Genomic DNA, 25,944 nt, shown 5'->3' with positions numbered 1-25,944 from the left:
GAGGATCAACTGACACCAATGAGTGTAAGGTGGAATCCCAAAGAGCGTGAAAAAGTGTATAGTGACGATCTAGGCTCTGATATGAGAGTATCAGACCTAGACTTTTCCCAATATTTTCGGAAAGGGGCTAATGGGTCTTCTCCTCTGTTTCAGGAACCACCGTGGCAGTCTCCTTGGACTGGAAGGCTGCGGCATAGAAAAAACTAATGTGTACTACCTATAGATAATGTATTACTATTATTATTACTCTCCCATATATGATAACTATATAAATATGTTGTAAACAGGCTCAGGTAAGATGTAAACCTGGTAGGAGTTCTCCTCTTAAGTGGGGGAGAATGTGGTACACGGTACCTACCTACGGACCGCGAGGTGCGGGGAGCACTTCGGCGGTAGTCTGTATTACCATTCGGTATTCTGTAGTCTCACAGTTAACAAGCAATAAACGATCTCTGTAAATAGTAACTAGCCTTACGTATCATTATCAATCCTGAACCCAAGTCCCCTTTTAAGGTGAATCTACAGGATATTACACTAGCCAAAGTATCTTCTGCGATTGTGTACTGTGCAGTGCCTTGACAAAATAATTGACTTTGAAGATTTTAAAACTACGGTTAAACATTGTGTTTTTGTCAGTTTTGTAAATTGTTCCCAATCTTGACTAAATTATCTGCATTACCTTACTTGAAAGTACAAACGATTTATCCTCAGATGTTTGTGGGTCAGCAGGTGCGGGCGCCATGATGCCTACGATGGAGCTCAATGCCCTCACCATGAAGCTAGGCGAAACAGCCGTCTACACTCTGGAGGGCCCCCCGGGAGCCCTAGAGGCCCCACCGCCGCGGGGTGGGAGCTCCTACCCGGCGCCCTACCGGCCATGCCCCCCTTCCTTGCAATTGCAGGCATATAACCGCATCAACAGCCGATACTACAATCAGAACGAGTATCCAAGCAACACCTTCAAAGACGTAAGTTTCATTCATTTGTTGTTTAAATCTTATTTTCAATCTGCAAAAATGTTTAAACTTGACTTTTGTAATCAATATAATGTTCATCTACTCCGGATTAATTAGGATCTTTTTACCGACAGTGGATTAATCTTAATATATAAAAATTCGGCCTGCTTTGGTTTGTACTGGCAAAACTCGCTGAAAATTTCAATGTTTGTTCTTATTAGTGCCAGGAATGTTTAGAGACTGGTTTGTTTGAATGGTAGAAGAAGTCGGGAACGCCAGAGGAATACTTAACGCAATATCTCTGCCCCGGAATGTGATACGGAGTCGAATTAAAGTTGATTTAATTTAGATTTTCAACAGTAACTTGTAATTTGAGTACCAATAGTAAAATTAAAATTAAATTGTTCAATTGAACAGAGTTTTAACTAGAAAGTACATTTTAGCAAATAGTCTACCAAGGCAGCTATCGTGTGCGACTGAATTTGGGAGGGCGTGTGTACCGCGGAGAGGTAAAATGGATTGCAAATGGTTGAGTTAAATTCTAAATGGCTTCTGAAAATGGATGAATACAGTAAATTAATAAGTTTTTTAAATTTTTGAAATCTTTTGAAGTTCTTAATTATGAAACCCAACATTTGCATCGCTTTAGTGGTTATATTGTTAATGTGGGAGATAAATGTTAATTTGATGTCAAATATTATCCCCAGGTCTTTTATTTCGGGTACAGATACTAAGGGCGAGTTGTTTCGGAAAAAATCACGTGTGAGAAAGTCATCACAACGTCAATCCACTCAATTTTCCATAAATTGGGTTGTTTCATCGTCCGTCAAGAGAAAATTCAACGAAATATTCATGAAATCGTGATCACCCGAAATCGGCCGGTTAACGCGATCCGCCATTTTGATAAAGATTGACGCATGCGAAAACGTCACAATTGCGATCTGACATTATCGTATGTACTACGATATGCCAATTACTGGTGATAACGACCCTCACTATTTTGGCAAATAACGCAAAGAAAACCCAACGATTAAAATTTATGAAGTTAAAGGTTTTGTGGGAAGAAGTTAAGATACCTTTTGTACATAAAATATTGTCGAAATTCGTTTTTATATCGTTGGTTTCCGTGATTTAAAATGACGAAAAAACTGGTAAAAATATTGAAAAACTACAAGTTTGTTTCTTTTGTCGACCAATATATCACAAATTATGACCAACATAGTAGCCAGGTAGCCTGGAGATACCCATCTTTTTAATAGTAGCAGCATCAAAGTAAGGTTGGAATGCGGTGAGTTTGGAGATGAAGTGATTGTTGGAAATGGTGGTTATGGAATAAAGCCATATTTACTAACACCCTTAAGGAATTCCGTTTCTCGATAACAACATTTATATAAAGAAAGTGAGATCAGGACCAGAAATGTTGTTGAAAGAACTTTTCGAGTTGTTAAAAGACGGCTTCCAATCCTTTCTTCATAAATTAAAATGCAGGTAGGTACAAGGGATCATTGTAACAAGATCAACCACCTGTATTCATAGACCACTTGGACGAGGTTAACGATGTACTGGTGCAAGCACCAATCTTTAACAGGGGAGATGACCACGTTCGTCAAACCCTCATTAACTCATATTTTGCCAGGTTGATGGACTAATAAATAGTAAAATACTACCCAGCACAAAAATCCCTATCTTACCTCCTTCTGTACCATTAAGCCTGTCGTCCCACGTGTCGGTAAGGAATCCACATAAGCCGAATGCTGTAAAACCCTGCATTGCAAGAGAGGTTCCACAGTAGACCGCCTTATAAACTGTTTTCTTACTTTACTTCTCTGTGCAGAACTCGGTTTATATTGATTCTTTAACAACCCATGGGGCAACACTTTCTGTAACATCTTCCGCCTGGAGACTCGAACACATGTGTACAATCTCTTGGTACATGAGCGAAGATAATAAAAGTCTTTTGAATTTCAAAATAATAATGTCTTTATTCAAAAATTGCTATAACCCGCCACGTGTTGCTGTGGCTCAGTCTGTTTTTCCTGTCACAGGTGCCATCTAAATAATGTAGGTATATAAAAACACACGCATATTTTAATGCAACATTGTGTCTAAATTTCAATGCAATCAGTGAAGAACTTTCAGAGATTTTCAACAAACGACCATTTACATTTATATATATTCAGAGATAGATAGTTAACATATACAAAATAATTAATGTAACGATAAATCTTCTTTTTTTTTTTTTTTTTTCGTCATATGAAGCAGTTACTTTGTGATGTGACATTATAATTTAGAATTAAACAATAACTTTGTAAACATCACTTATAGGTAAATACTTAATGTCGACCGGGTTTCACTACAACCGTAGCTTCATCAGGACTGTATAATACTAAACCTAGACATCTAAAATATAAATTAACATGTGTTAATATCACGGTAAGTAGACGGTCTGAGCTACAGTGGAAGAGGTAGGGATAGGTGGGAGATTGAGATGCGAGTGCTCTTTGTCAATAGGATAATAATAATATATCAACTAATAATAATCAACCTCAACAATGGCGTAGAATTTTGTACATCAATAATTTCTCTCAAAAAAGCATAAAAAACCTCCCACCAGATATCAAACCAGCTTTTTACACTTACAATAGTATAGGTAAATTTTTGATGAACGTTAAGGACAAAGAACATCCGTTAAATCATTCAGGTATTTACTCACTGCAATGTAGTGACTGTCCCGCGTTTTACATAGGCAAAACAGCACGTAATATCAACACGCGAGTCAAAGAACACCTGAGATGCTTAAATAGTAATGGGTTCTCCGAATTCGCAAATCATCTCATATCAACCAACCATACGTTTGACAAAAACACTGGCGTCAGTCTATTGCATAAAAACGGAATAGGCCTTAGGTTGGATAACTTAGAAGCGTTAGAGTTAAGGAAAGCCAAAAACGTCAATAGCAAAGTCATCAACAACCAAATAAACCTAAATAAAAGCCCTATACTCAGATTGTTCCCTATTGACAAAGAGCACTCGCATCTCAATCTCCCACCTATCCCTACCTCTTCCACTGTAGCTCAGACCGTCTACTTACCGTGATATTAACACATGTTAATTTATATTTTAGATGTCTAGGTTTAGTATTATACAGTCCTGATGAAGCTACGGTTGTAGTGAAACCCGGTCGACATTAAGTATTTACCTATAAGTGATGTTTACAAAGTTATTGTTTAATTCTAAAAGATAAATCTTCTAATAAAATAAAATCCTTTTTTGTTTTAAAACCACGATATTTATTAATTTAAGAACCGACCGGTTTCCCTTTACTTAAGCATCATCAGGGTACAAATTAATACTTAAATACTCTTAAATTAATAAATATCGTGGTTTTAAAACAAAAAAGTATTTTATTTTATTAAATATGTCAAACCACAAAGTGATTGCTTTCTACAACAATGATAAATCTTCTATTTATTTTATACTTTAATGTTTATAAACTTAGTAAATTACTTTGCTTAATAATAGAGAATAGATACTATTTGAAATGTTTTGAACAACTATCTCACATATACATATATTATGTAATAATAATAATAATAATGCTTGGATGACTTGTATAGCGCCGTTTTTGTGCAAAAACACCTCAAGGGCGCTGTACAAACTTATAATTTATAATACATTTCTACAGTGATCTATGTTATTACTTAACTATTTATGGAGAAAATATACAATAGGTACAATACTTACCTGGTAGGTCGCTTGAGATTAACACTTAATTTACATTATCTAATTGTTTATTGGCGAAATTTAGATATAGGATTTAGGACTTAATTGAAAAAATTGAATATAACAAGACTGGTATATTTAATTTAAGGGTACGACAGCTTAAAAAGGCAAGTTTTTAGTTTAGACCTGAATTCTGTTGTACTTGTTATGGATCTTAGTTCCGGAGGGAGTTTATTCCAAGCCTTCGGCCCAGATACTCCGAAAGCGCGATCACCAAACTTAGTATTTGGCTTGCGCATAGGTTCTATCAGTCTGCCTACAGCTGCTGATGTTGCTGATCTAAGCGTTGACTGCCTCAGACCAGTGTTTTCCGGAAGGCATAGTTCAGAAATGTAGGGTGGGGCCATTTCATTGATGGATTTAAACACCATCCAGCACAGTTTGTACTGGATTCTTTCATGGCACTTGAGCCAGTGAAGGTTACGAAGGTGTTCTGAAATGTGCGAATATTTTGAAACCCCGGTTATGAGCCGTGCTGCTGCATTAAACACTGATTGAAATTTGTCAATTTGATGTTTTGGAAGGCTGGCATAAATGCCGTTGCAGTAATCGAGACGTGAGACTACGTAAGAGTTGATAAGTAGTTTTGTTGCTTCTGAAGGAAGGTTTCTTCGGACAGACTTGAGTTGTCTTAGGTGAAAAAAACCGGTGCTTACAGTCCTATTTATTTGACTTTAAACGAAAATGAATCTAAATTGACACCGAGAAGTTTGACTGTTGTTTTTGGGATGATATCGCTGCCGAAAATAGTAATAGGTGAATTGTCTATAAAATTTTTGTTGTTCGTTTTTGGGGTGTTATGCCGTGTTGCGCTAACTCCTTCTTTAGCCGACGTTTCGGACAGCGTTGCAGTGTCCATCATCAGGGCAGATCCGGTAGATCCGAAGATCTGCCCTGATGATGGACACTGCAACGCTGTCCGAAACGTCGGCTAAAGAAGGAGGTAAATTTTCATATCATCTGCGAACATCAAAATAAAGACACGTTTAAATACATTTGTAACGTCATTTATAAATATGTTGAAAAGGATGTGATCCCTGGGGCACGCCGCTTGTAGCTGTAAAAGTGTAGGAGAGTTGACCTTTAATGCAGACAGTAAGCTCTCGATGAGACAGATAATTCTTAAACCAGGATAGTACGTTACCGGTTATGCCAATTTTCGACAGCTTATCGAACCCTTGCTGAAATCAGTATATATAGAATCGACTTGTTGTCTATTAGCAAGTGCATTTGTTATATAATTTTCGTAAAGGGATAGATTGGTTTAAGTTGATCTGTTTGAAACAAAACCATGTTGGCAAGTTGTAATGATGGATTTCACGCTGGGGTTTATCTCTAGAAGAATTAATTTTTCAAAAATCTTGGGTAACGATGATTGGATACAAATTGGACGATAATTTTCAATTGCATATTTATCTCCGCATTTAAATATTGGAGATAACTTTTATTCCGAAGTTTTGGGAAAATTCCCGTTGACAGAGACTTATTAAATCATATGAACAACGGAATGGATAAGCTGTCTGCACAGTTTTTAATCAAGATGGGTGGAATTTGATCCGGCCCGGAACTTAATTTTGGTTCAAGTGTTTTAAGGTAATTTGTAATGTCGGTGATATTAATATTAATATTTGATAATTGCAAGTTTATATCAGAATTAAAATCCGGAATTTTGTTCATCTGAAATGTCAGGTTTAAACGCATCTTTAAAGAAATCGGCAAACATGTCAACAATTTATTTTATGAAAAAAACATACACTTAGTAAGACACCACTTTATTTTTGAATTAATAACAATAGTCAACCGGGTTTCGCTTGTCCCAAGCTTCATCAGGACTAAATATCAACTGTTGATATTTAGTCCTGATGAAGCTTGGGACAAGCGAAACCCGGTTGACTATTGTTATTAATTCAAAAATAAAGTGGTGTCTTACTAAGTGTATGTTTTTTTCATTCAATATGTCACACCCCAAAGTATTTTCTTCCTTCGAAAATAATTTATTTTATGTTGCTAGAACTCCTTTGTTTATGATTCATAGTTCCGGGGATCCCGACTTCATTTTTTTCATAGACTTTACGTGTTTCCAGAAATGTTTTACATCATGATTTATAGTATTTTCCACTTCCATTATATAATTTTTATAACAATTTTTAGACAAATTTTTGCAAGCTTTCCTGACACTTTTTGATTTAATATAATTAAGTACAGATCTATGTTCTTTATAGATTTTATGAAATTCTTTTTTTAAATTTATCAAGTGAATTAATTCCTTAGTGAAGTATTGTTCGTGTTTGTATGTTTGTATTTCAGCACAAAAGTATTTATCTATCTTCAGAACTTATTATAGTAAGTTTAATTCTTCTGTTACAGAAAATGAGTAAAATACCAAGATCATTTGCCAAGCCAATTTCGGTATCGAAGTTGCCAACTCTTGGTCAACTGACTTCCAGACAATTGACTGGTCGCTTTAAAACTCCGCTTTCTCTCAGTAAAGCCATGAGACTTAACTCATTTACTCCCTTTTGGAAATCTCAGAATACTGGAAGAAGTAGCCACGGGAAGACAAATAACAAGAGGATTTCATCTCTGAACCTACCGAGCACCACCAGGGTCATTCAGAAGTGCAATAGGCTTGATGATACAAAGCGTTATGAAGAATTGATCAGGCTCTCTAGTTTCTCAAAAGATAGATTCCTGAACAAGACCTTGGTTGATATGTCGGAATGTCAAAAGAATATAAAAGATTTGACTACTAATTTAAGTAAAGCTTCTGAGAATGGAACTATGAACAAAGAATCACTAGATGACCCGACTGCCACCGTGGTTTTATCTGATTCTGACCCTGAACAAGTGGTTTCGGCTGATGATGCTTCTATTTCATCTTCTGTCCGTATTGAACGAGTCAATTCCTTGCGCCAGTATCTCCAAGAGAGGCCGTACATCAATGGCGATTTGATGGACAACTTGAACAGGAAGTACCAAATCATTCATATAGGAAAGAAACAAAAAGAGAAAGATTGCATTATTGTGTCAACAACACAATCTAAGTGCAACCGTGAGTTCTGGCTCAAGAAGAAGCAACAGGATATCAATTCCTCCATTTTGGATTTGACGGATGAGAGTGAAGAGCCTGAAGAAATTCCATTACCGGAGTTGACAGATGAACAGCAAATGATTATCAACAACGCTTTGAGACCTCACCCACCCAATCAAGTACTCATTGAGAAGTTTAACCTGAGTATCCACAGGTAAGAATTAAAATATTTCCCAACATCTATCAATGTTGTACAGCCAGTACTGGAATACTAGTTATCTGCTTCTTTTCACAATGCATTACTGTCACAACAAACAACACACACCACACTATTACGGTTTTAGTCTGACTTTCTTGACTAATTCAAAACAGAATTTCAGAATTAAACTGTCTTTATGCATCAGGATGTTTTTATTTTTTTCGAAAATGGTTTTGCAGACGCGACATCCAGACACTGGCTGGCTTGAACTGGTTTAATGATGAAGTCATCAATTTCTACATGAATCTATTGATGGAAAGGAGTGAAAAGAACAATGAAATGCCCAGAGTGTTTGGAATGAATACATTCTTTTACCCAAAACTCATGCAGTCCGGTCATGCAGGTCTTAAGAGGTGGACGAGAAAAGTAAGATTTCCGTTTACTTAATGCATATCATTTATACCTTAATAATCAAATAGTTTAAACCGTTCTGTCATAAAGCAGGCTTTAGGTTTGTGACCCAAATGAAGTTGTGTGGTGATTCGCTTATTTCACTTCCTAAGTGTCCTAGCAGCAAAATAAATGTTGTCAAAATGTTTTGTAATTTGTAAATAAAATTAGATATCAAATAACATACTGTGCAGGTACTTTAAACTGTTGAAAGCCGGAGCAGAAAATTCTCAGAATACACTCGATTTCCGGACGAAAATATGCAGAGCTGTGCCACAGTTACCTTGATGAGTTATGCTCAAATATCGGAATAAAAACAACATTTATTTATTTTTGCATTCAGAATTTACTCGATTGTCGGATGAAAATACTCAAAAGTTACCTTGATGAGTTATGCTCAAATGTCTCAATAAAAAATATGATTTATTTATTTTTCCCTTTAACAGATAATATATTTTATTAATTATATGCAATTCAAGTTTATATTGTATCATGTTTCCTCAGAATATTTAACTTCACCTGAAATAAAAAAAAAACACTAAAAAATATTTTTAAGAATATGTAAAGTGATTATATTATTTGTGCATAAACAAATATATATATATATATATCATACACGAAAAACAATAGTCAAAAGGTGTTTTCAAAGAAAAAATTACCTTTATATTGCTTTGGAAATTCCAGTATTTAAATATTTGGGACGCCATTCAATGAAAATGGATTTTGACGTGCACAGATAAAATTGAAAGATTTTTACTTCATGAAATAAGTATAAGTCATCTGCAGTGTTATTAGCGCAAGCGATTCTGATTTTGTCCTCTAAAACAGTTTTAAAAGCATTAAGGTAAAAATGGCATGGAAAAAAATTCCAGCGCAGATGATATTAGAGTAATAATAATAATAATAAATAATAATAATTGGATAATTTGTAGAGCGCCGTTTTTGTGAAAAATCACCTCAAGTGCGCTGTACAATTTATTTTCTAGGATCTACATTTGTTATTGCTGTTCCAACGAAAATAGATATTACCCCGGAAGCTTTCTCAATTTTTTTTCGGGAAAAAATTGAATCCATTCGTGCTTCCGCATCTCACGCCCCTCCGCCAATATTCACTTTAAATTCTAAAGGAATTTTGTCGTCCTTCAAACCCACAACGCTGGAAGAAGTAATAAAAATTATTTCAAGCTCGCCTAATAAACAGTGCAGTCTTGATCCCATACCGACGTGGTTATTAAAACAATGTTCTACTGTTTTAGCTCCATTCCTAGTTCATGTTTTTAATAAATCACTTAGCACGGGTGACTTTCCTGAACCACTCAAGTCAGCTGTAGTTACACCAATCCTGAAAAATTCACATCTAGACGCCGATAACTTAGGTAATTATCGGCCCGTTTCAAACTTACCATTTATTTCAAAAATCCTGGAGAAAATTGCTGCCGCACAAATAACCAGTCACTTGAATTCAAATAAATTATTCGCAAAACGTCAATCTGCGTACAGAAAGTTCCACTCAACTGAAACCGGACTACTTCGTATGCTATCAGACATAACTCTGGCCGTAGAGTCAGGTAAGTTATCACTTATCTCACTCCTAGACATGAGTGCAGCGTTTGACACGATTGATCATGAATTCCTCATTAGGAGATTAGAGAAAACATTTGGTTTGAATTCTGACATAAAAAAATTGGCTGGTATCCTATTTATCCAATCGCTTACAAGCCGTGAGGGTTGGAAATAAATTGTCCAACTTCGCAACACTTTCTTCAGGGGTACCCCAGGGATCCGTTTTGGGTCCACTTCTCTTCATCCTTTTTACAAATGATGTCGCCAAAATAATCGAGTCATTTGATCTCTTGTCTCACTGCTACGCTGACGATCAGCAAGTTTATTTTTACTACGCTCCAAATGAAATCAATAGTCTCAAGATCCGTATAACTGAATGTCTAGAAGCAATAACTCGTTGGATGTCTTCAAACAAGCTGAAGCTCAACCCATCTAAGACTGAGTTTCTCTGGGTAGCCACAAACAAACGTCAACATTTCATAGACAATTCACCTATTACTATTTCCGGCAGCGATATCATCCCAAAAACAACAGTCAAACTTCTTGGTGTCAATTTAGATTCAGACTTTTCGTTTAAAAGTCAAATAAATAGGACTGTAAGCACCGGTTTTTTTCACCTAAGACAACTCAAGTCTGTCCGAAGAAACCTTCCTTCAGAAGCAACAAAACTACTTATCAACTCTTACGTAGTCTCACGTCTCGATTACTGCAACGGCATTTATGCCAGCCTTCCAAAATATCAAATTGACAAACTTCAATCAGTGTTTAATGCAGCAGCACGGCTCATAACCGGGGTTTCAAAATATTTGCACATTTCAGAACACCTTCGTAACCTTCACTGGCTCAAGTGCCCTGAAAGAATCCAGTACAAACTGTGCTGGATGGTGTTTAAATCCATCAATGAAATGGCCCCACCCTACATCTCTGAACTATGCTTCCCGGAAAACACTGGTCTGAGGCAGTCAACGCTTAGATCAGCAACATCAGCAGCTGTAGGCAGACTGATAGAACCTATGCGCAAGCCAAATACTAAGTTTGGTGATCGCGCTTTCGGAGTGTCTGGGCCAAAGGCTTGGAATAAACTCCCTCCGGAACTAAGATCCATAACAAGTCCAACAGAATTCAGGTCTAAACTGAAAACTTACCTTTTTAAGCTGTCGTACCCGTAAATTAAATATACCAATCCTAAGAGAAAGTCCAGTTATATTCAATTTTTCAATTAAGTCCAAAATCCTGTATCTAAATTTCGCCAATAAACAATTAGATAATGTTAATTAAGTGTTAATCTCAAGTGACCTACCAGGTAAGTATTGAACTGTATATTTTCTCCATAAATAGTTAAGTAATAACACTGTAGAAATGTATTATAAGTTTGTACAGCGCCCTTGAGGTGTTTTTGCACAAAAACGGCGCTATCAAATTCATCCAGGTATTATTATTATTATTATTATTTAGAAAAGATACCAAAACATACTTACCTGGCAAGTCACATCCGACAAACACACTTATATTAAAAAGTTTATGCTTATAAAAGATAAAACTTCACGCAGACGACACTATATCAAAAAATACTGGTCATCGCATGACCTTAAGTCTGCTATAGTTTTTATTTTAATTTAATTGTCTTAAAAATCCTACAAATTGTTAGTTGTTATCATTTTTATTTTTAATTTTTATTTTTATTTATTTTATTTTATTTTTACTATTTTTTTTTACATTTTGTTAATTTAAATTGCCGTCGACTGTGAAAGTGGAGGTTTCTGAAATTATGGATACGACTGTCTGAAAAGGTGCGTTTTAAGTTAAGACCTAAATTCTGTCGAGTCTGCGATCATTCTCAAAACATGCGGCAGTCCATTCCAGGCTTTAGGTCCTGACACGGCGAAAGCACGCTCACCGAACTTAGTATCTGGTGTGCGCTTTGGTTCCTTCAACCTTCCGATAGCTGATGACGTTGCTGACCTAAGGGTTGACTGTCGGGAATTGGAATCTTCTGGAATACACAATTCTGATAAGTAAGCCGGAGCCATTCCGTTAAGTGACTTAAATACCATCCAGCATACCTTGAACTGGATTCTTTCAGGACATTTTAGCCAGTGCAGATTTTTGAGATGCTCTGAAATGTGGGAGTATTTAGATACTCCGGTGATAAGCCTTGCCGCGGCGTTGAAAACGGATTGTAATTTGTTGATTTGACATTTGGGGAGACTTGCATATAGGTACATATTGCGTAGCAATAATCTAGACGTGAAACAACATAAGAATTGACTAGCAATTGAGTCGCCTCTGTTGGCAGGTTTCTCCGCACTGCTTTAATTTGCCTTAATTGAAAGAACCCCGTGCTTACAGTTCTGTTCACCTAAGTTTTAAGGGAAGAATTAGCGTCCAGATTGACACCCAGTAATTTGATGCACGTTTTTGGAGTGATGTCACTTTCTGAAATGGTTATTGGGGAGTTTTCAATGTTATGCTGACGTCTGTTTGTAGCAGTCCACAGAAACTCAGTCTTTGTTGGATTTAGTTTCAATCTATTTGAGGTCATCCAGCGAGTAATTGCTTCTATACACTCAGTTTTACGAATTTTTAGACTGTTGATTTCTTCTGAAAAGCAGTCAAAATAACGCTGGTCATCAGCGTAGCAGTGAGATAGAAGGCCAAATGATTCGATTATTTTAGCGACATCATTTGTGAAGAGGATGAAGAGTAGTGGGCCCAGAACGGACCCTTGGGGTATTCCAGATGAAAGGGTTGCATAATATGATTGGTTTTTTCCCACTTTTACGGCTTGTAAACGGTTGGCCAGATACGATGTCAGCCAGGTCTTAACATCACAAATTAAACCAAATGATTCATCTAATCGTTTAAGAAAGTCATCGTGTCAAATGCAGCACTCATGTCCATTGTCCAAGACTGAAAGAAGTGCCAGTTTACCCTACTCAATGGCAGTAGTTATGTCCAACAAAACACGAAGTAACCCGGTTTCTGTGGAGTGGAACCGTCTATATGCAGATTGGTATTTAGTTAATAATTCATTTGAATTTAAGTGACATATGACAGATACAGATTTGAAACGGGTCGGTAATTTAAAAGATCTTCAGCGTCCAGTTGTGGTTTTTTTTAAATAATGGAGTTACGATAGCTGATTTAAGGGATTTTGGAAAGTCACCCGTGCTAAGTGACTTATTAAAAAGATGAACTAAAAAGGGAGCAATTTCATTGCAACACTTTTTCAGTAGTCATGTTGGAATAGAGTCGAGCGAACACTGCTTGTTCGGTGAAGTAAGAATTAATTTCCTTACTTCTTCGAGAGATGTAGGTTTGAAATTTTCAGTTATAAAAATAAATGTTTCGGGAGCACGATCGCTGTTCAACTCGTTAATTTATTTTTCTAATTCTATGTAGTATAATAATAATATTTGGATGATTTGTATAGCGCCGTTTTTATGCAAAATCATCTCAAAGGCGCTTATCCAGACACATTTAACTTATTGAAGGCCGGAGCATAAAACAGAAAAATATTTTTTCAGCCTTCAGAGAGGCGTCATTCATAAAATGCTGATTTTGTTTTTCACACATTTTTGAAGTGTCAAGGTCAAATTGCATCGCAAATTATTTTAACAAGGATAATATTAGAATGCTCGCATGTTCTCCGGAGACCCATCGGCAGTCCACTGGTGAAACAGGCAGAAGTAGTGATTTATCGATGCTGTAATGCTTTACCTGCTTTTTTGTTGTTACATAAATCAGTATGTTAAAACAACAAAAATGTATTATTTATAAAAATTTACTTTAATGCTCAATTTTTTATTGACCTTGACCATTGACTTACGACTTACTTTAACAAATATACAGACTAATAAAATGCTTTTAAAATGAAACCAAAACAATAAAATAGCTTGATAAATTTGCTTGCATTAAATTAAATGCAATCTGAGAGTCAATGAACTGCAGGCCTAATTCACGAGGTAACTTTCTTAGCTTCCTAACCATAAATCCAGGTTCTGATGCAAATTCTATGCTTCACTGCCATACATCATAGTTGTTATCAGCACTCTATTGTAGACTGTAAGCTTCCTTTGTTTGGACAATTTAATTACAGTACCAACTTGTTAATTTATTGTTTGTTTAAATTTGTTACATATAAAATGAAGTAATTAACCGATTTTCTTGACTGTTCCAGGTGAATATATTTTCTTGCGAAATCGTGTTGATTCCAGTGCACTTGGGTGTTCACTGGTGTATGAGCATCATTGACTTCAGAAAGAAAAAGATCTTGTATTTTGACAGCATGGGCGGCAAGAACATGGACTGTTGCGATGCCCTGCTCGGATACCTCAGCGCTGAGAGTTTGGACAAAAGGAAGGAGAGGTTAGATACATCTGAGTGGCAGAGAGAATGTGTCAAGGTGACTGGATTGTCTTTATTTACTCTGGAAGCGCGGCTGTAGTAAACTCGCAGATTATGCAATGAAGGATAACTTTATTATTTTACTTATTCTATGAAATTAATGAAATACATTATCACCTTCTGCCAATTTTCTTGCTGCCATGAAAAATCTACAATATTGATATTCCTTTCTTTGTAATGATGTGAGCAATATGATTATTGCCTTCGGTGACATCGGATGTAATAGTTGGTCAAACGTCATCATCGTTTGACGACATTATCATAAATGAGAGAAAATTTATTAAAATGTAAGCAGCACCACTGTCATATTAATTATTATTGAAAACAATATCAATGATTTTCAATGAAAATTTGAAATCGAAGAAGACACAGAAAGTAAAAAGATTAGGTTGCGACCGATACTTGAATTATGTATATTATTTTAACAATTATTTCCGATATTGGCTGCCATCTTTGTATTAGTGCCCAAAGTAAAGTTTTATTCAAATACAATTGACCATTTTACTAGTCACCAGGGTTAATTATTGTTATTTTAGGACATTTCCGTTAGTCCGAGTTCGGTGATTTCTAGCAACTATTGCATGTTTTTCTGTTTGTTTCGTTCCGCCATGTTTTTTTGTGTCAATAAGTTTACAAAATGGAGTCTTCTAGCAAATGTTAACATAACACCTTAACTTTAAACCCAAAAATGTAAAATTTTGAAAGGTGTGTTTGTTTTTAAACCTGTACTATAATGGACCGCTTACATTAACACTAATAGGCCGGATTTTGGGATGGCTGATTAGTTGATTAGTGACAGCGTACTATTGGAACTTTCTATACACAATACATCAGTCTGCATCCATACATTACTGTTTCATATTGAATATCAGCTTGATTGACTGTGGCTTGTTTATTTCAGGATATTCCCCAGCAGATGAATGGCAGCGACTGCGGAATGTTCTCTTGCACCTTTGCAGAGTTCCTCTCCCGAGATGCGCCCATCTCCTTCTCCCAGGACGATATGCCTTACCTAAGGCGGAAGATGGTCCTGGAGATAGTGACTGGAAGACTCCTTATGTGAACAGTGAACGGGTGAAAATGATTTGTGTGGAAACAATTTGCCAATATTAACATATTTGTAATGTTGTGATTACGTTAGCGAGAGACAAATTTGGTAGAGTGATAAGTGAAGTTTGTAATTTAATATAATAGCATATCGACGACGGCACAGACTTAAATTTCTTCAAAGTGTTAAGTTATAATTTAGGAGCTGGATGCAATAACAATGCACACGCTCCTTGTATGGAGGTTAGGGACGTCGGGTATTTAATTACATATACACTTAAAATAATTATAAACGGGAAAAATCGTTCGGAGTAAATTCGGAGCTACTTCGCAACGACAACGCCAGCGACGGAATTTAAAACGCTAATGAGAAAGAATGCCGTAAACAAAAGTCGCATAGGGGACGCTTTACTTTTGTGTAGCATCTGGTGACCACTTGTCCAACACAAGGTGCTGAAAAAGAGCGGGAAAGTGCCACGCGAAAGGGAATTTGAGAATGCTTCTCTCAATAAAGGTTTTAAATGACGGTTCAGGCTACACAGAGGCGGATTAACTGTTGAGAGCGCCCTAGGCACGCACCTCATCGGCGCCCCTCTAGCGACCACATATTATAAATTTTTTATTAAATTTTAACAAGTACCTAAAGTAGCCGAATTTGTAGTTAGGTGGGTTTTACGTGAAAATAAAAAATTTCGTGGGAGGGGGGGGGGTGGCTAGAGAATTTCAAGAAAATAAAATTTGTCCCGAAAAAAAAATTTCATGGGGGGGGGGGTGGGTGGCTAGAGATTTGTTTAAAATTGATGTTTTTACGTGAAAATTATGTTTTTAACTTGACTCTGAAGTAGCCCGACCAGTCGCCTTTTAGATTTTTTCAGCGCCGATTCTCGTTCTGAGTAGCCTAAATGGCGATATATCGCCCTCGTTGGCAACACTGCCAGCTATCTTTTTTTTACATACCAAGTTTCATCATAATCGGTTCAGTAGTTTTTTTGCATGAAGAAGTAACATATACCTATACAAACACACACATATACACTTTCGCAGTTATAATATTAATAGGGATAATTAATAAAACATAAAAAATTTAAATGATCAATTATTTATGTAAAGGAATAAGTACTCACTAATAAGTACCTACCTAGAAATGCCTAGGATCCCTTTGTGTTTAAATTACGAATTTTATTTTATGCACTTTTCAAATGTCACATGTGTTGTCTTGGTTACACTTAAACAGCATTTATTTATGAACAGCATTGTGTACTCGCTATGTGGCTGACTGAGTGACTAATAAAAATAATGTCATTTTTTAATATAAAAAAGGACGACAAATAAACTTTAAATGTCGTTTCTTTGTACTTCAGAGCAACGCATTGTTTTATTTGTCTTATAAAACGATATTTTTAGTGAAGAAAAATGGAAAAGTTACGATTCACATTTACAGTGTTAGCAGCATTGGGTGGAAAAACCGGTGTGAACTGCATAACTTCAATCGAGTCACCCGATGAACATTTATTTGATATTCCTGATGATTTGAAACTTGCAAGAAAACACACCACCATAACAACTACGGACGTTTTTACTAAAATTCAGAATTCTCTAAAGAAAAAACATCAAACACGGAAAATATTTATTAACCGGTATTTCAATGGAAGATGCTCCAAGGAACTAGCATCATTGATCCCCTCGGCACCGGTGCATAGTCGGGAAACACACCAAACGCGCGCCCAACATATGTACACGGTTGACATTTGTCATGTGACAAATGTCAAACGGGTTGCTTCTACGACTCGTTATTGTGTTCAACAGCTCGGCTGTGGAACGATTTGCCGGGCTCTGTGTTTCCTCCTTCCTACAACATGGGTCTCTTCAAGACCCACGTTCACTCCTTCCTCTCCTCAAAAAGACCCTCCACACAGCATCTTCAAAAATGACAGAGGCCCTGAGGGAAATTATTTTCCTCAGAGCCTCTTGTGTTGGGTTAATGTAAAAAAAATATAGGAATTACCTTAACTTTTGAGTTTTAACTTTAAGTTTTAATTTTAACTAAATTTGAGGAAAATTTACTTAGATGAAGGTGGGAATTTACAATTTGGTGAACAATACCTGGACGAAATTAAACATGATACGAGACTTTCTGAAAATAATAATAGTAAGGGTAGTGAAAATAAAAATCTAGGAAAAACAGCAGAAAGATTTTTACTCGAAAATTTTTCAGGAAAAACATCAAGTGTTAACCAATAGATCAATGATTTATTTATTTATTGTTTGAAACACTTACAGAGTGTTAACTTATTAAATTATTACATTAATATTATTGCGTGGGAATGTGCACAGATATTAACACTCCAATTAAAAATGTTCACAGCATGCGTAAACAAGGTTCAGTTGTTACTAGGCGAAGATGCTAGTAGTGAGAAAAAACAGAAATAATAATAATCAAAAAGAAATATAAAACATGAATATAAAACACGAATATAAAACATGAAATATAAAATATAGTGAGTGTACAGAAAAAGATGAGGAAGAAAAAAAGGAGAATAATAAAGCTAATAACTGTTATAACTGTTCTCCATGACATATACTGTTCTCCATGACTTATTATGGTAGAAGATTGTTAATTTGTTTTTTAAAATGTGCGAGACTGTTTGCGAATATATTTATAAGGTCGCATTCAACTGTGTTGTACAGACGACACATTCGAGACAGTGGATTGAAGTATGCAATATTGTTATTAATTATTTCAATATGGAATATATTTTGACTCCTTAAATTAGGTATGTCTATTAGGAACTTTAATATGTATATATTTTTTTAACCTTACTTATTCACATTTCTTTGTACATATAATGTATAATAGAAAATAGTATATAATAACATAATATAAAATAACAAATCGTATGTAATAACATAATAAGAAAACAAGAAATGAAAACCCACTAAGGCACTGCCTGACTTACTTATAATACCAGTGATGTGTACATCAAATTTATGATTTTGAGAATGAATGTACACGTTTCGAGATATTAAAGGAGACAGAAAAAATTGAGGTTTTAAAGTATTTACTTGAAAAACAGTGCCTAGATTGGTACACTCGTATGTTAATAAAATGTACATTAAACGCACGATGAGCAATATGGAAAACATTTTTTTGTGAAACATACGGAAACAAAGGTTGGTCACAAGTTAAATATGCATTTGCATTTAAATTTCAAGCAGGTTAATTACGGGAATTAAATTTAAAAATTGGTATATACTAATCACAAAAAAAATTAAACATCTCTGCGTCTACATTTTTGTTTTGCGAAGTTGTCAATAACATCGTCATAGTTTAAAGAGAGCAGTAATTTGGATTCAATGTTAAGTATGGCTAACGAATTTAATCTCCTGTCTGTCATGGTTGAGCGAAGATAATTTTTCACTCTCTTTAGACAGGAAAAACTCCGCTCGCCACTGCAATTGCTGACTGCCGTCGATACGCACATTCTTAAGGCTATGTCAATGTTTGGATAAATTTTTTCAAGTTCTTTTTTTCTTAGAACCTGTAAAATCGCTTTGGTTGTTCGGGGCAGATCTCCATCTCGAGCTATCGTTCTTAAATAAGAACGTAGATGGATACATTCATCAACAAAGCACTTTTCTAAATCACTAGAATATATTGTTACTAACATACTAGCACTATTTTGAACTTCTTCGGTGTTCAAATTGACCAAATTGCTTAAAAACGAAAATTTGGTATAAAAATTGCTGTACGCTTCTCGTCTCTTTTGAAGTTCAACGACAAGTCTGTCTATAATTACTAAATATACTGTCACTCTAAATGTTTCCCGACCAGATAATGAAAAAGTAATATCTTCGGCAGATTCATCTGCTGTGAGTTTTCTCTTCCGTATCCTCTTGATGTCCTTTTCATATTCTCTGACTAATGCGAATTCTAAGGCTTGCTCTTCATATTTATTAAAATTTTCCCTTTCTGAAGAAATTATTAGAATCAGACTGTCATACATTTGAATAACTGTACAAATATCAATATCAACGGACTGTAATTTTTTATTGGTTTTATTCATGTGAACTAAAATAAAACCCCAAAACACGATCATGAAAGCAGTTTCTAGTCGTTCTAATTTCAATCTTATGCCTTTAGCTTCACATACCTACAACAGAACGTTTTTGCTCTGTATTGCTCTCGATAGCAATTAAAGCATTGCAAATTTCTGGAAATGACTCTTTCAAACTTTTGCAAGCATCTGCTCGAGCTGACCAGCGTATGTCAGATGGATTTTTGACAGTAGTTTTATTTTTTTTATCATTACCTAGGATTATTTGTGCTTGTAGAGTTTGCCATCTTTGAGTTGAAGCTGTAAAAAATGTGTAGATTTCTTGAAGGAGACCAAAGAACCAACAAGCTTCTTGAGCGCATTCAGCGGCACATTCACCCACTAGGTTAAGCGAATGTGCAGAGCAGGGTATATATTCTGCTAGGGGACATAGTTCTTTTATTTTGGCCTGTAATCCATTGTAAATGCCTGACATATTTGCGGCATTATCATACGACTGGCCTCTACAGTCTAATATATTAATTTCAATCATGTCCAATGTTTTAATAATAGCATTTGCTATGTCTTGTGATTTGTGACCGACATTTGCGATAAACTTAAGAAAACGTTCAACGGGCGTACCGTCGGTTTGAATGTATCGGATCACGAAAGTTAATTGGTCAATGTGGGAAATATCTGGTGTTGAATCCACTATTATTGAATAATATTTTGATATCTTGATTTCATGTTTTATTTGTGTTAATATTTTGTTTGCCATCAATTCAATAAATTCGTCACACTTTGTAGAACTTAAGTAATTGGTATATCCCTTTCCCTTGCCGCCATATTGAGCAATATGTTTACTTAAAAACGGATCAAACTCCGCTATGAGTTCCAGCGTCATTAAGTAATTTCCGTTATGAAGAGAGCCAAGTTTTTCGTCATGTCCTCTAAAAGGTAAACCACGCGATGCTAAAGATTTTACAGTGGCAACCACTCGTTTTAAAACTTCACGCCAATAAGTCATCTCTTCTAGAAATTGAGCGGCGAGCTCATGATCGACACGACCGTCAATGTTAGATCTACGTTGCAAGCTCAAAATACATGTTTTATGTTCACATGAGTTTTCGTGGCTTTCTAATCTATTCGATGCGTTCTTCCAATCATTAAAACCAACATCTTGTTTTCCAAAACTAGTTCCACCACCGAATAATAAACAAGGTCCACAATAAACTTTACCTGTGCTTGGAGAGTAAATAAGCCATTTCCTTGGAAGTTTTTCTCTATTTAACAACTTTCTTTCAAACATTGTTTTTGTTAAAAAACGTGAGATTTTATCTTCATATATTCTCTTACTCAATGAAAAATCTGCATTTTGATTTTGATTAAATCCATTAATTGCAATGTATTCTTGTGTTTCGTTATTGATATCCCACTTGACTGGGTCACATCCCACGATAAACAGTCTATTTTGCGACTGCTACAAGTGCACAACTTGTACGGCTGACAGAGTAGGCAGCATGGAAAAATCGTGTTGTTTAGAACTAGTAGGAATTTCACATTGAATAGACTCGGTAGAAGACGCACTGTGAATTGCGTTAGAAAATTCCGAATCGTCACTTTTTAATTTAGAAAAAAATGTCTCAATATGTTTCGTATGCTTTATAATATTTTGATTTTTTTCTTCTTTTTCCTTAGCCTTCCTTTTATAAGCTGCACCACTAGGTTTCTTCTTCAATTCACTCATTATTTGGGTAATGAACTAAAACGCAATGTACTAATTAATTCACACAAATACCGCTGCGAGTACGTAATCAATAGAAGCGCGCGTAACCGGCGACATCCAAGCTGAAAGTGATGAGTGTGACTGTCACCCCGTCATCCGTTCGGAAGTCCGGTGCCGGCCGCTTAGCCCCTGCCCCCGCTGCGCCCTTTGCCCTGCAATCTAGCAACGCCCGCGAACGAATCCACGAGCGAGCGGTCTTCTATTAAAAAATCATGCGATGGAGGCATGGAGGAATAATCAAGAAGGCGAGTATGCTTTGGAAGCTCTGCATCTCTACAGAAGTAAATAATCTTTTATATTGTGTAAGCAGGTGCATACTTACTTACAAAATTAAGTTTATATATATATTTTTGAAGTGAAACTTCTTTAGGCGCGTAATGTTCGGGGACGGAGTAAAACCGAGTCAGGATCGACACGAAAATGCGGGTACCCCCACCACCGCTCACCGTTCACTGTCCCTCTCTCACCATATGCGCTTGTTGAGGTGGGGGAGCCGCTCACGAACGTTCTCTCTCTTCTCTTCTTTCCTCTCTCTCAGACACCAGCGAACTGCGCCACGCCAAGCATCAGCTGCTTGGTTAGTATACTGCGTCGTGAGTGTAATACGAGTGAAATACGTAATTGATTGTGGTTCATACGGTTTGGTACAGAATTTCAGTGTAAAAAATGAGTAGTGACGAGATAGAGGTGATGAACACATCAGTGGCACAAGAGGAAATATCCCCTGAGAATCACCAAAGAAGAGGAGAGTCTGATTCACACAGTGATGACATTAACATAAGGTAAATATAACCTATAAGAGTTGATAAATATTTCACAATATAGTAGTATTGTTGGAATAGGATTGTTTAATATATTGGCGAGATTATATTAACAGTGAAATATCTCGCACTTTAGTTACCATAACCCAATTATCACGACATTAGGAAATGATATTCATGAAATTGACAATGAAAATGGCACATGATTGGTAAATTGTCATTGTAATTTCTTTGTAATTTTTAATTGTAATATTGTTATTTATGTAATATTGTATACTTGTGAATAAATTGAAAATTTTTGGAACTATACATTAATCGAACGTCATTCATCTATAAGAAAATATTAGAAAAAGCAAATCCATGCTTCGTCGTTGAATTATTTAACCTCTAATTTTCAAACTAACCTAAGAGAGAAAATAGAGATGATGAAATGAAAATAGAGAGAGAGGAATACTAGAAGTTTCACTTCTGTCTTGCGTAGGCTTGACACACCCACTTTTTTTTTAATTCTAGGGGCGCCCGCCGGCGCCCCTTTGTAACTGGCGCCCCTAGGCACGTGCCTACTTTGCCTTAGGGTTAATCCGCCACTGCAGGCTACATAATACATTTTGGTATGTTAGGGGCATATTTTAAGTTTCAAAATACCATAAAATCGTGTCATGTGTGGTTGAGCTGTTAGCATATGATGCCGGCACTTGACGGGTGTAAATGTTAGATATCTGCTGGCATTCAAGTGGGTAATAATAAATATACCTTAGGGTGGTGTGAAGCCATTTTGTTATATTGATATGTTCACTGACTGATTTAAAATAAAAATTTAACTAGTGATACACACTACTGAAGTGTGTTATGTGTGAGAACTATCCTATTCTATCTCTTATGCAAAATCCACATACAAGGATAGCCGCCGATGGATCACAAAACTGGGTAATTTCGATCACCATCGTGGATACGGTGAGCTTAAATATGTATATATTTTATAATATTATTGGGTGGCGTACTTTAGTAGCTGTGAATTATACAACACAAACAGCCTGGGTCTGGTGGGTGGGGTAGGAGGCGCCTGTGGGGAGTGGAGCCCCATCTGCATGGCCCCCGCAGCACCCCAGTAAGTGTAGGCTCGCACTGACATCTCCACGGGGCTGTAGGGGGGCACCATGCCTCCATAGTAGGTGATCATGGCTTCTGTGGTGGTGTGCTGGAATGAAAAAGTTGTCAATTATTCGAATTTAGATAAAGGTAAAAAAAAAATCATATATACCAAGGAAACGAATAAACTAAAAATGAAGCACGTGCAATGGTAGAGACCGAACTAGCAGTGGGTTGAATCCGCTACACCGCTGTGGAAACCTGACCCTGTGGACCACTCGACCACTAACCGGTAGAAGAGTAATGTATACTGAAAAACAGGTTATTTTACGGTATTTGATGTTTGTAAACAAACCAAACGTGTTTGACCTTCGCAAAATAAATGCTAATGCTAATGAAGCATGAAAATATAGCGTCACTGGTGGCGTCCCACTACTGGCGCCGCCTCAAGGATGCATTTGGAACTAGCAGGTGACATTGGCGGGAGATTTAAACTAAGAATTACACACGAAATTGGTAAGAAACGTCGATTTGGCTGCAAAATGGTAATGTTTATCTCACTTTATAGGTTTTAAATAAAGCCTATGCTACATAATGTGAATTAAGCAAGGAATGTGTGCCAAGTAGAACTTTTGGTTTCGAGCCTGCCCTGAGAGTTTCATGTTTATAAATTTGTGGGTTTCACCACTTTGTTTCCAACGCATTTTAAACCGATTAAATTTTCAAAGTGAAGCTAGAACAAAGATTTCTCAATGCAGTCGAAGATTTTATACCTGACTCAAGTGTCAAGTGGTGTCGGGATTTACGGGACCTTTTCAACCGAGGATGTCTGCTTGGAGAACAGATAAGCCATATTTTGTTTAAAGTTTTTGTATTTGTTTTTATTTTCTGTTTTTGTTTATGTATTTTGTTACAGATGACACACATAAACTTCACTTTGACTTTGGTTCAAGATTTTGCTTATGATAGCCTGCGATAAGCGAGCCCTAAGGGTCTGAGACAGAGGTGTGAAATCGTCGGATCACGACAATAGAAATAATGTATTGGAGCCAGGAAGGAGTCTGAAAGGGTCGAGAGGATGCACTAGGTGGCATGAAAGGCTGGGAGGTGACTGGAGAGACTAAGGTAAACTAGGATGAGGTGATTTTGCACAGCGGTGCTGCCAAGGTCTGTTATCTATGTGAGGAAGTTGTGTCGGCGCTCTTTATTGGCAGCAGACACATGTCAGCGCTATATTAGCGGCGGACACATGCCTGAACGGATGACGAGCCTCGTGCTGGCACAGTTGGTGGACGGGGTAGTCTCTCTCCCTGCAGCAGCTGGTACAGTTCCTTCGCTACCTAGGACTCTTGCAGCAGAGTCTCCATCTTCTGTCTTCGTCGAGCGTCACAGCGGTGCTGCCAAGGTTTGTTGTCTATGTGAGGATGTTGTGTCAGCGCTCTTTATTGGCAGCAGACACATGTCAGCGCTATATTGGCGGCAGACACATGCCTGAACGGATGACGAACCTCGTGCTGGCACAGTTGGTCTAAATAACAAATGTAGATCCTAGGAAATACATTGTACAGCGCCCTTGAGGTGATTTTTCACAAAAACGGCGCTATAAAAATTATCCAATTATTATTATTATTATTATTATTACCTGTGTTACAAACAACGTCACCATCCAAGTATATTTTGACTCCAATAAACACGATTATATTTCAGAAGGATAATTTTATTTTAACAGATTTAAAAGATCACAATTTTACATTAAACTAGAAAGGCTTTAATGTGGAGACAAACAATGACAAACGTATAACAGGACTCGTCAGAACGGCTATTGAACTCGGAATGATCTATGGTTATCTTTAAGCCGTTCAGGTCTCTGCGTTTAGGGATTACACATCTAAAAATTAACTTATAAGGTTGGTAAGTGATTCTCCACACGCCTCCCCTCCAGTTATAAAGTTATAACGACATAAAGAGAAATCTTAATTTTTAAAATTGGTTCTTTATACCTAGGACTACAATACTGTTTGAAAACATATGTCTGAGACTTTATTAAATTACTGTATGTACATCATGAACAATTTTTAATGCAATAAAAATTATGATTTTAAGATTATTTGCATTATTGTATATCACCTATATCACTAGTTGTATAAAACTATTCCATGAGCTTAAAAAGTAAATCTATAACTAGTGCGGCTTCAACAACATTTGGCTTGGAGCTTGGCTAAAAATGGGCAAAATTATTTCAAGCTATTGGCTGAATGATGGCATGAATGTCATGTAAGGGTAGCCTAGAAACATCTTGTGTGTTTATACTAGAAGCTGTACAATTATTATTCATATAAAGTAAATTTTCTATTACTGAAATATGATAAAGTACATTATTAAAACTATTTATAATATAAAGTACAAGTTATAAATGCATGAACCTGAAAATTCAATTTAGGGAGTACATAGTATATATTAAAAAAAAATTGCTTTTTATGAACATATAATAATAGCTCGTCAACTGTTTACAAGTGTAGTCTATTTATATACTAGGTTTGAATACCCGAACTTGTGATAAATTTGCTAATACCATTGTAAACACTTAAGGAGTAATATTAAGATAAAATAGTTTTTTCAACAACACATTCTATCAGGTGTGATGCAGGTTACCTGCATCACACTTGAGAGGATGCGGTTAAAATATTACAAGGTTATAAACAATTACAATTACAATTACATTTCCCCCACACGAATTAGATCCCTTTCAATAAAAGGATCTAATGACTTTAGTGCACTATTCCTAGGTATATTACCTCCATTATTTAAAGCTCGAATTTCGTCTCTGAAACAGTATGA

At 36.2% G+C, this 25,944-nt stretch overlaps 1 protein-coding gene across 1 annotated transcript; it reads left to right on the top strand.

The window, feature by feature from the left end:
• Positions 1-164: 164 nt before the first annotated feature.
• LOC149409023 (uncharacterized) lies at positions 165-17,827 on the top strand. Its single transcript, XM_089650212.1, has 7 exons — positions 165-228; positions 730-968; positions 7,107-7,984; positions 8,209-8,395; positions 14,163-14,387; positions 15,291-15,693; positions 17,802-17,827. Exons 2-6 carry the CDS (start codon positions 741-743, stop codon positions 15,450-15,452), a joined length of 1,680 nt encoding a protein of 559 aa, XP_089506338.1. The 5' UTR covers positions 165-228; positions 730-740; the 3' UTR covers positions 15,453-15,693; positions 17,802-17,827.
• Positions 17,828-25,944: the final 8,117 nt, after the last annotated feature.

The sequence above is a fragment of the Hesperophylax consimilis genome, unplaced genomic scaffold (assembly GCF_061612785.1).
Source record: "Hesperophylax consimilis isolate HC1 unplaced genomic scaffold, BYU_Hcon_1.0 scaffold_38, whole genome shotgun sequence".
Taxonomy (NCBI): Eukaryota; Metazoa; Arthropoda; class Insecta; order Trichoptera; family Limnephilidae; genus Hesperophylax; species Hesperophylax consimilis.
The sequence above is the reverse complement of the archived record's forward strand: the minus strand, read 5'-3'. Positions and strand labels throughout refer to the sequence as shown.